The sequence below is a fragment of the Macrobrachium rosenbergii genome, chromosome 12 (assembly GCF_040412425.1).
Source record: "Macrobrachium rosenbergii isolate ZJJX-2024 chromosome 12, ASM4041242v1, whole genome shotgun sequence".
Lineage (NCBI taxonomy): Eukaryota > Metazoa > Arthropoda > Malacostraca > Decapoda > Palaemonidae > Macrobrachium > Macrobrachium rosenbergii.
The window spans coordinates 27,169,036-27,181,067 of record NC_089752.1 but is presented as its reverse complement, the minus strand read 5'-3'; the positions used below and the strand labels follow the sequence as shown (position 1 = coordinate 27,181,067).

Below are 12,032 nucleotides of genomic sequence, written 5' to 3'. Positions count from 1 at the left end.
TGTACAGCCCCATACCCTTGGCTCGGCTCTCCCGGCTGGCACATCCTGTCTATTCAGGTGCGGCTATCTAACTATAGCTGGTCTGGGGCTGTTAGAAAGCATTTGGGACACTAAACTAAACTATACTACAACTACTAGTCTAAGACTACAGGATTAGTAAAGCTGGATTAGCTGGCACTGAACCCCATGCTGAGTTACACAGCAGTGATGTCACCAGTGTGCCCTGGTTGTGTGCAGACATACACTCTTTTACATTTATTAATTTTCCTTCAAAATTGATGAGTTATTCGAAAGAGATGGCCTCATTAGGATCTAAAACCACAGAAACCAAGATCCATGCTTAAAACGATAATTGTTGAACGGGCATTATTTCTCATTATAATTATTGTTTCTACCTTTTCTTGGCAGCCATATAGCCCCATATTTAAAGGTAAACTGTACTGGGAAGCTACAGAAACATAATATTCACAAGAAATAGTATGGAAGAGCTTTACCATATTGCTAGAAGCAAATACATGCCATTCTAGTGAAAAATTAGCCAAAATCTGTCGATACTGGCATCATCTTGGAATTTGGCAGCCATATTAAATTTTTTATTGGCCAGCGCCCTTTTCTGATAGAGGGAACTTTAAAGAGCACTTGTGCAAAATTTCATGCTTGTTTCACTATCTGAACGATTCTTATGAAATATGCAATTATCTGCTGCACTATAGTTGCCGTGTTGTATCTGAAGAGCTTGGGGGGGGGGACAGGCTCAACAGAACTCAATACTATAGCACAGGGAGTCCTGAGAGGGTGGGAAGAAAGAAAAGTATCTCTTCATCCCCAATTTATATCAGGGAGCCTCAACATACTGGCCGATTCGCTAAGTTGCTCCCGTCAGTTATTGGGGAAAGAGTGGACTTTGGCTCTGGAAGTAATATGTCAGGTTCTCCGGAAGTGGCCAGCAACTGTGGACTTTATTCACAACGTGATTAAACCATCGTCTTCTGGTTTATTTCTCACCAATGGTGGTCCCCATGTCAATAGGCACTGATGTGACGTTACAAATTGGAATCACATGCAGGTGTATGCCTTTCCTCCATCCGGTCTCATTCATCAGGTATTAAGAAAATTGCGGGAGAGTGTCAAGACGTCTATGGCTTGGTTTCCGGAACTCCTAGAGCTCCCTACAGAAGTTCTGATATCCCTACCCATGTGAAAGTTCTTCTTAGACGACCGCATTCTCACCATTATTGTCCAAACCCTCGCACGCTGTACCTAGTTGCAGGGCGGCTGTAGAGAGAGTCGCTAGACAGTCCGGACTCCCTAAAGCTGTTGAGACAGCTTTCTTTTAGCTTGAGAAAGTCAACCCGTAAGCCTTACCAGGTTCAGCTGGACAAGGTATAGAAGTTAGTGGCATAAGGAAGGTCATTCCATCTCTAGACCTTCCATAGCCAAAATAGCTGATTTTCTTTTATTCCTTCGGAAAGTCAAGGGTCTTTCGTATTGCTGACTACCGCTCAACGATTAGCAGTACAATTAGTTTCCACCTTCCTGAAATCTCTAGTAGTAAGATAATCGATGATTTATTACGTTCTTTTAAGATTGAACGTCCTATCTTGCCGACTCGGGCCCCTCCGTGGGACTTGTCAGAAGTACTTCAATATTTGTCTTGCATTCCCTTGCCTTTGAACCCATTGAAGCTATAACATTAAGACACTGACTAAGAAGTTGCTTTTTCATATGGCTTTAGCTTCAGCTAGAGGGTTGGATGAGTTTCAGGCAGTTTCTAGGTTGGGTTCCTATATGAGAAATTTTATGTATTTGTCCGTCTTCCGGAATTTGTGGGGAAGACAGAGTCGGAGGTTAAAACTCTGCCTCGTTCGTTTAAAGTTCTTTATCTGCAAGTGTTCGTCACCAGCGATCCAGTGGAGATATCTTTATGTCCGGTGCCAGCATTAAAGTCTATTTATCAAAGGTTGAGAAACTCCCTCCGCTTCTGCATACACTTCTTCTCTCTGCGGAATCCTTCCTGTCCGCTGTCAAACAATGCGATTAGTTACTTTCGGAGGGAGGTGATTTCCCAGGCCTCTTCTTCGTCGTCTTCAGCTCTGTACAGGCAGTCCCCAGTTATCGGCGGGGATTCCTTTCTGAGGGTGTGATGGTAACCGAAAATCGGCAGTTTTCGACATTTTTTGGCAATTTTCAGGGCTTATTGGCTAAAAAGCGCAGATTTTCAGTTATTGGCGTGTCTGTTAGGTATTTATTGGCGTCAGTACCCAATTATTGGCGCCGATAAGCTGAAAGCAGCGATTTTCAGTGCCAAAAATTGCCAATTTTTGTCACTAGACAAGCGTCGTAAAACCGGATCGCCGTTAACTGGGGACTGCCTGTATTTCCCTGACCGCACAGTATTTGGAGTACAGTATGCCCACTTCATCTTCCTTTCTAAGGAATTATTCAGTGCCTTCTATTCTGGAGACAGCTACTTGGAAGTCCGTCTCAGTGTTTACTTCCTTTACTTAAGAGACGTTCGATTCGCCTCATAGCGTGTAGCGGAAAGTCTACTATCTAGGGTGCGTTCATTTAGCTGAGGTGGTATTCGCTTAGTGTGGAGGTTCAGAGAGTTATTCTCCTAGTCCACGTGTAGCGGCGAAGTCTATTATCTAGGGTGCGCTCATTTAGCTGAGGTGGTATTCACTTAGTGAGGAGATTCTTAGGTTAACCAGATAGAGGAATTCCTTTTAGTCTTTACAATTCTTAGGCAACAGTGATAGTATAATCACATGAACTTAGGTTTAGTACGTTTTAAGTATCTTAATCTTTGATGGTTTCCCTACGAGAGTCCAAGGGGGTGCTCTAGTAGGCTAGGCTATTTCGTCGGCACCGAGATACTTCTTCGCTTGTTGATCGTCAGGCCTTATCTGGAGGATCAGCTGCTTGGCACACTGCTTCATTCCCCTTCATACATGAGAGGCTCTGAATAGCCACATAGGAGGTCCATCGTACTCCTCCATACATGAGAGGTTCTGAAGAACCACATGGGAGGTCGACGGACCGAGACAGTACGGACCTGGTGGGCGATCAAAGTACTCTCCAGCATGTCTCGTCACCAAAAGCGTCGATTGATAAGGTGAATGTATAACTAAATAGATATACTATGCAGAGCAGATCAGTGAGCTGCCATCTCTGCAGTTGGAAAAGGGGGTGTGCTGCAAACTTAGATGGTTCTCCTGGAGGGACAGTGGCTCTGCACTCTGCCTCATTCTCTTCCATACATAAGAGGTACTGAAGAGCCACATGGGAGGTCGACGGACCAATAATACTGAACTGACTGTCGATCAAAGTACTCTCCAACATGTTTCGTCACTGAAAGCATTGATTGATATGGTGAGTGTATGACTGAACGGATATCTTATGCAGAGCAGATTGGTGAGCTACAATCTCTGCAGTTGTCAAAGGGGAGTGCAATAGAATTGATCCCTCCTCCTCTAAATGTTGTTAATCGGGCGAATTCAGGTGTTCAGGGAGTGTATTGCAATATGAAGTTTTCATAATAAAACTAATATTGTAATACTTACCTGAACACCTGAATGATTCCCACCCTCCTTTCCCCACATCAATTTTGACCTCGAATAAAGCAATTGATGAAAGTGGGAGTGTCAGCGCACACCTGTGTCAGCGTTGCCAACTGTTTGTTATGGTAGCTCAAGTGACAGGATTTTACTTGCAACGTTGGTAACGCTGGCTGTTAAAATTCCCAATAGTGGGATTGGTAATTGAGAGTTGTTCGGGCTAGTGGGATTAAGGGCAAATTCAGGTGTTCAGGTAAGTATTACAATATTAGTTTTATTATGAAAACTTCATTTTTATATATACTTACCCAGTAATTACATGATTGGAGCCCGCCCTCCTCCCCTCGCAAGAACATAAGGGCATTAAACAAATTAAAGCTCTTTTGCTAGTTGTTCCCTTCTTACCCCAAAAGTGGGCAAGGCTATTCACCTACCCAAAACAAAATAGCACAACCCACGAATTTCAAAATTTTAGCTACCAGGTGAGTGAAACTAATAGCTATGTAATTACTTGGTAAGCATATATAAAACTTTATTTTATCATAATGTAATTTTTCTGTTGCTGGTGTTAACAAAGACATTAATCTAGCATAGCCGTTGTTCAGTCAGTAGAAGACTATATGTGATTTTACTGTTATGTTTTTGTTCAAATTATGTTTGCAGAAACCTGAGTTTTGTTGCTAGCTCAGTGGTTATAACTTATTTCCATTTTAGTCTTTTTATATTTTTCTTTTCATTTCTTTTGAAACATGTTTTATGGTAGCTTTATTAGGAGTCACTTAAACATATGTGAAATACAATCCATAAGCTTGAGGTTGCTTGTGCTTGTAATGGTGATGCCATGGAATATTTTTTAATGTCGTGGGTACAGGCAGTCCCTGGTTAATGGCAAGGGTTCCGTTCCTGGCTGAGCAACGCTAGCCAAAAATCGCCTATAATTATGGTAATAAATAGTGTTTACGACATCTTAAGCGCCAATAAACTGCTTATAACCACTACTGACGCTGAAAATCACTTACCATCGCCAAAAATCTGGTTAACGATGTCATTAGCCAAGCGCCATTAACCGACGCTGCCAATAAGGAAGGACTGCCTGTGTTATTTGTGACTGAAGATGTCATAATATTAGCCTTGAGATGAGTTAAAAGCACTTGAGACCTCTTACCCTGGGAATTGTAGTTCTCAATCTGTGCTAGTGCTTCTTTACTTAGATGGATTTCTTGTGGTAGCGTAGGGTAGATAAGGATAGTAGGAGATTGGATTGATGGCAATAGAGACAGAGCCTTTTTACTGATACAAACAGGCCTAGCCACCTTAGAAGGATTTTATCTGCCATTAATGGCATCTGTACTCTTAACAACTTGTATCTAGTGTGAATACTTGAATTCCATGTTACGGATGCTTAAGTTATTGAATGCTTGTATTTTTTATGTATTTAGTTGATTGGTTGCTCCATGGTTTTTGCATTTCAGAATTACCAGAGTTGGTTGTGAAAGGCGTATCCAGACTGGTGGTTCAGGTTGTGCAAAGTTATACTGATAACTCTTCAAAGAGCAAGTTACGAGAAGTTATTGTTAAATTGGCCAAGAAGCATCCAGCTTCCATCTCTGCACTTGCTGCTGCTTTTGCATTTCATGCCCAGCCTCATGCAAATGCTCCACATTCCTCGTAAGTATTTCGCAAAGATATTTTGCTAAAACTTTTGTTTTTGAGACTAAACTGGAATTAATTTTTTTGTGTGTTTGCCCACTCACAGGCAAGCCTACAAGTCTCAAATTTTGACAAGGTTCTTGTTTAGCTACTGCATTTTGTAATAAATAAATTGACCCCTAACTCCCCTTGTGAGGTACTGCTTATAGTGCACCTTGCTTGATGCACTTTGACCCCAATAAGTAGTATTAGTTTTTAACTTTCCAGTTCCTTTTGTGTTTGGATAAGCATCTGTAAATGTCAACACTTAAAACTCCCTTGTGAATATACTGTATAAGGAAGAAAGATTTAGTGGATAACTTGTTGAGGGAAACTAAATATTGATGTTACGGTAGAGGTTCATCATTCTGTGGCTTTGAAGGTCAGCATCTTGTATTTTAATTTGTTGATAGATGTTCTGCGGGTCATGCTGATACAAAGAGAGTCAGAGATTTTACAATTTAGATATGTACCCGGTAGAAGGGGATTCATTATTTGTTGTAACTATTCCTTGGTGCTGTTACTGTATATAATTCAAGGCATGTTGTCTTTGTCTTGACTGATAAAATAGAAGTTTGTAGAGTATTGGGTCTCTATCTTTGTATGAAAAATTAATGAAGTTTTCTCTTGTTTATGTGCTCAGAAGTGTGCTGATTTTCATACATTGATATTTCAGCCGTGCGCTTGCTCGGATTCATTGCTATCCAGCAGAATTGGCAGCCAGAATCTGGTGCATAGCTGTAACATCACAGTATCCTATAGGCTCTAAAGAAGCAACGGCTTTGACTGAAGCAATGGCCATCCATTTCACTTTGACTGTAGCAGCAAAGGATGCCATATTAACCAGGAGAATGGATAATGCATTGAAATCATTATTGAAAGATGAGAAGATCCTTAAGGAAGTATGTCAGGTAAGCAGTGACTTAAAAAAGTTTTGTATTTCATGCTACTGATTTTTATAAAAGTCTATGGAGGAATGCCATGCTTAAATGGACCCACATTAGCATTAAATAGTTTACTGGTGTATTTTGATTTATAAGATCCCAAGTCAAGTTACTACAGACTTTAATTAAGTTTAAAAGTTTATTTGAATTATTATTTACTTGAATGTCAGTGTTTAAAATGTCAGAAGTAAGGATAGAAAAAAAATAAAAGTTTTTATAGTTAACTTTTTAGTGCTTGTAACAAAGTCAAGCATAATCGGTCAGCTAGAGTACAATTTCAGATGTTCAAAATTATTTAGGATTTTGTAAGTGAAAAAATATTTATATAGATCTGTAACTTTCTAGAAACAGTTTATAATCTGCATATTGGTATTCCTTAGAAAAAAGTATGAATTCTAACCCTCTGTGGAGTTTCAAATCTCCTAAATTTATTTCGAACTCTGATAAAGTTACCAATAAAAAAATTACTGGGTTTCTATTACATAGTGAAATTAATTGATACAATATTTTTCTGGTGCAGGTACATTCAGATTTGATTTCTACTTAATCATGTTACATATGTAAATTGAGAATCTTTGTTTAGAGTTAACAGAAACAGTAATATTAAATAGAGATTCAGATGAAAATTGAGTATGACCTGCAGAATGTTATATTGTAATAAGAATCAACAACTTTTGTAACCAAGGTTCATTAATAAATTACTTCCTAATATCAGCAAGGTCATCTGTGCAAACATAAGAGATTTTACTAGAGTCAATTCCTGAAATTAAAATCTGAGCATGATTCTTTGTACAAAAAAATTCCACAACCACTGTAGGTTTTATATCATAATATAAAAATGATTCTGCATCTCGCTTGACTATATTACAAAGACCACATAGGTTAATAGTACAATAAAATTTCCTATATACAAACACATTTACTTTTCTACTTACATAGAAACAATGTGTTTAAGAGAAAAAGTTTGAGATAAACTAATGTAAGAAGCCAAACTTGAACTATCTCTCTAGTATAGCTTTGTTACTGCATTTCAAGGTAAAGATTTTCAATATTGCTTAAACATAATAGATTGTAATGCCTGTTCAGAGAAAATGTGAAAGGATGAGCAAAGAAATTACAAAAACTGTATTAGGGAAACTCTCTCTCTCTCTCTCTCTCTCTCTCTCTCTCTCTCTCTCTCTCTCTCTCTCTCTCTCTCTCTCTCTCTCTCTGATCTTGATCTTGATCTTGATCTTGATCTTGATCTTGTACAAAAATTTGTACAAAAATCTACATTTTTTTTTTAATTTTATGCGAATATTTGGATCCTCCAAAGACCCCCACTCCATCAAAATCTGAATCTTTGAAGCTTTACTGTATCAAGGAAGGTATATTGAGTGAAGGTTATCATCTCAAATTTAGCCACCTGCTGAGCCAGTGTGAATATTGAAAGATATGTATAGATAGCAAGACTTGCCATATGTGTTTGTTTCACAACAAAACTGGTTTTTATAGTTAGCCCAATTTTGCAGTCTCTAATTATCAGGACACTACAGTGACATTGAAGTAAGAAAGTAATGGATTAACTTTTGATTATCCTCTGGTCTGATATAATATGTGTGAATTTTCATTAATATTTCTTATTAAAAAGAAATTTGTTTTTCAACTAACTTGAAGTTTTGACCACTTGCATCTCTGCTTGTTGCTTGATTTTTATGAACATACAGTATAAAGATAAAGTATAACTTTTATGCTTGAAAGACTGTATTAGTATTTAATCATGAAGATTTACAAAGAGGTTGTAGAACTGACTGTAATGCTCAACAGACTAGTTGGTTTGAGGCCCAGGAATCTGAGTGTTGAATGGGCTATGTATTTTCTTTTGAGCGCTTAGAAAATCAGCAAAGAATTTTTGTTATGCAAATTAGCAATGGGTTATTTTAATATAAAATGCTGGGTATTTCATGCTTTTAATTAGAAATATGATTCCGTGTACAGAACCTTAGGGAGAAAGGATTAAGCTTTCTAGGTTTAACTAGAAACTGCATAATTTTATAGTACAAAGGTTTGCTTTAAACTACATATGTAAAAACATTCTTTAATGTGCAAGTGCAAGGTTTTGATAATATTAAAGCAGCTAAAGCCACCTCAAGCTAGGTAAAGTTTGTGGGTTCTGTATTAGCAAATAAAGTGTGTGGTAGAATCTTAACGATTAAAAATTTTCAAGGTCTGTCTAGGTCAAAGTTATTGCAAAATCCATATCCATTGCTGTTACACAACAGGATTAGTTTTAAGAGATTAATACATGTGGCATAATCTTCTCTCAATATTTTCAGTCAGTTGTCACTGGAGAAATAAGCCTTCATTGTATGATTCTTGGTGGCCATTTGCTGCAGAAGATGACAGAAGGTAAATGTTCCCCACCAGTGGAAAACTTCAAGCAGGCTTTAACAGAAGCTTATGTGAAGCATATTCTGCAGTCTAAAATAAAGGTAACTTTATTTAGGATTGAGTTTCTCGGGTTATATTTCTTAATAAAAATAAGTTTTGTGATGGAAGGGTAATTGTATGCACCCTTTCCCATCTCTCTTGGTAGTCCATCATAAGCCTTGGCTTCACTTTCCTCCTCCTGTCTTATTTGCATATAAAAAGTCAGAAGATTTGTTTGAATAAGGGTCATGGTGAAGAGTGTACAATATACCTAACTTACGCCTTTAGTTCATTTCAAGATGCATGACTTAAATTGATTAAACCCTTTAAAAACAAAAGCCACCCTGTAAACCCATGTAAAGCAACCCTGTAATGTCAGTGACACAATCTAACAGTAGTACAACATTTCTGTTTTTTAAATAAATTTGTACTATGCATTTTAATTAACCCTTAAACACCGACTGGATGTATTGTAAGTCGACTAAAATTGTCTGTCGGGTGGTGAGTGGACGTACCGTACGTCGACTACCAAAAATTTCAACCTTCGGTCAACTTTGACTCGACCCAAATGGTCGAAAAACGCAATTGTAAGCTAAAACTCTTACATTCTAGTAATATTCAATCATTTACCTTCATTTTGCAACAAATTGGAAGTCTCCAGCACAATATTTCGATTTATGGTGAATTTTTGAAAAAAAAACTTTTTCCTTACGTCCATGTGGCAACTCGGCCGAAAATGTCAGAAATTCTTTCGTCATTTTGTCGTAATTTTTGCACCGTTTTATATTAGCCGTTACATAAAGTTTTATATATGAAAATGTGCGCAATTTCATGTAAAATACAACAAAAAACAACCCATGGTTGTAGCTTTTATCAGTTTTGAAATATTTTCATATAAATCACGATAAGTGCCAAAATTTCAACCTTTGGTCAACTTTGACTCAACCGAAATGGTAAAAAAACGCAATTGTAAGCTAAAACTCTTACATTTTAGTAATATTCAATCATGTATCTTCATTTTGAAAATAAAAATTGGAAGTCTCTAGCACAGTATTTCGATTTATGGTGAATTTTTGAAAAATCTTTTCCCTTACGTCCACGCGCTGTAACTCGGCCGAACATCTCGGAAATTCTTTCATCACTTTGTCGTAATGTTTGCATCGTTTTGCATTAGTCGTTACATAAAGTTTTATATATGAAAATGTGTGCAATTTCGTGTAGAATACAACAAAAAATAACTCATGGTTGTAACTTTTATCAGTTTTGAAATATTTTCATATAAATCACGATAAGTGCCAAAATTTCAACCTTCGGTCAATTTTAACTCGACCGAAATGGTAGAAAAACGCAATTGTAAGCTAAAACTCTTACATTCGAGTAATATTCAATCATTTTCCTTAATTTTGCAACAAATTGGAGGTCTCTAGCACAATATTTCGATTTGTGGTGAATTTAAAAAAAAAAAAAAAATTTCCTTATGTCCGCGCGCGGTAATTCGGCCAAACATCTCGGAAATTCTTTAGTCACTTTGTTGTAATGTTTGCACCGTTTTATATTAGTCGTTACATAAAGTTTTATATATGAAAATGTGCGCAATTTCATGTAGAATACAACGAAAAATAATTCATGGTTGTAGCCTTTATCAATTTTGAAATATTTTCATATAAATCACGATAAATAGAAAAAATTCTACCTTCGGTCAACTTTAACTTAACCGAAATAGTCGAAAACTGCAATTGTAAGCTAAAACACTTTCAGTCTAGTAATATTCAATCAATTACCTTCATTTTGCAACAAACGGGAAGTCTCTAGCACAATATTTCGATTTATGGTGAATTTTTGAAAAAAAACTTTTTTACGTCCGCATGTTACGCATACGAATTTATGCATCATTTTGTGATAATATTTTCTCTGTGTTGCTTTGATCGTTTTACAATTTGTTATATACCAAAATCATCGCAATTTAGTGTACAATACAAAGAAAAAAAATAACTCGTTAGCTTCAACCGCTTTGCTCACAGCGCGATTTGTATACAATTATATATGAAAATTTTTTTTGCGGTCATGTATTTCAATGTTTATATATGATAATTATATTTTTTTTTCATTTCTGATGGTTGCATACTAAACTTCAGGCAATGACAAAAAAAAAAGGAGCCAAAAATGAACTCTTAATCTTAAAAACAGCGTGCTGTGATTTTTTGAAAAAAACTTTTTTTCCGCTTCGGCGCTAACTCCCGAACGCTCCCGGCATACGACAGACACTTTTGTAAATAGAGGCTCGGCGTTTAAGGGTTAATGCTATACTGTACAGATAAACCAAAAATATTTTGGAAATGGCAGAAGTAGCAATCATGCATTATTAGATATTGATTTAGGTGAATTTTTTATTTCACAGGTTTTTAATATTTTCTTTCGGCAGTAGGCTCAATGAGCTAGTTCTGAGAATGTAAACATTACAAATGTCAGGACGATCTTTTTTTTTTTAATACATATTATAGTGATAATAGATCAATATAATAATACAGTATAAATGGATTATATATGTGAAATAACTTTTTATTGATAATTTGCTGTTTTCATTCATATTAATATTTGAAAATTAGTAAATCATTGTAACATACATATGCATGCATGCACCCATTTATGTGTTGTGAACATCGTGGAGTTTTAGTTTCGTATTTTTATGTTAATGATACAGTAATTCATATTTCATTAAAGGCTATGTACAGTCTGAGAGAGAGAGAGAGAGAGAGAGGGGGGGGTGGCGCGGGAGTGAACTGACATATGTTTACATATTTAAAACAAATCAGGAAACAGCTGTTTTGTGATTTTGAGGGATTTTACTTTAACGTCAAGTACGTCTTACCCTTATGTAGCCATTTTACTTTTATGTACAAAATTAAAAGTAATTCCATTAATTCATTTGTTTCTTTTAGCTACTAAAAAAATTATTTTCCTAATTCTTTTGGTAGTAGGGTCAATCAGCTTATTCTGAGAATATAAACTTTAAAAATGGCTGGATGATTTTTTTTTATACATATTACTATGACAATAGATCAGTATAATAATACTGTATGGTATAAATGGATTCTGCAAAAACCAGAGAAGTTTGAAGTGCCAAAATAACAATGAAGGGTGTGAGAAGATCAGAATTCGACAATGCGCTTATAAAAAGGTTGAAGCTCCGACATTGCGAAGTTGTAAGCATTTCTAGAGAGATGCTTATGGAGCAGGCCAGAATTTTTCTAAGGAACTGAAACTAGTGAATGACAGTGATTATTCATAAGCTTGTTTTACTTTTGATAACACAGCAGTGTATATATGGAATGAGCTGGCAAGACTGTTTACATAGGTTTTTTTAGGGGTGATTTCTATCATCCAGGATTTTCTTTGATCCAGCAGTGGCCTGGTTCCAATGGTGCCAGTTTTA

The 12,032-nt window shown here is 36.6% G+C and overlaps 1 protein-coding gene across 1 annotated transcript in view; it reads left to right on the top strand.

Moving 5' to 3' along the window:
- Positions 1-12,032, top strand: part of LOC136843979 (stalled ribosome sensor GCN1) — a 194,685-nt gene that overhangs the window by 31,796 nt on the left and 150,857 nt on the right. The window contains exons 3-5 of the mRNA XM_067112996.1: positions 5,030-5,225; positions 5,923-6,157; positions 8,506-8,661. Of these exons, the coding sequence (XP_066969097.1) occupies positions 5,030-5,225; positions 5,923-6,157; positions 8,506-8,661 (587 nt within the window). The remainder of the gene's footprint in view (positions 1-5,029; positions 5,226-5,922; positions 6,158-8,505; positions 8,662-12,032) is intronic.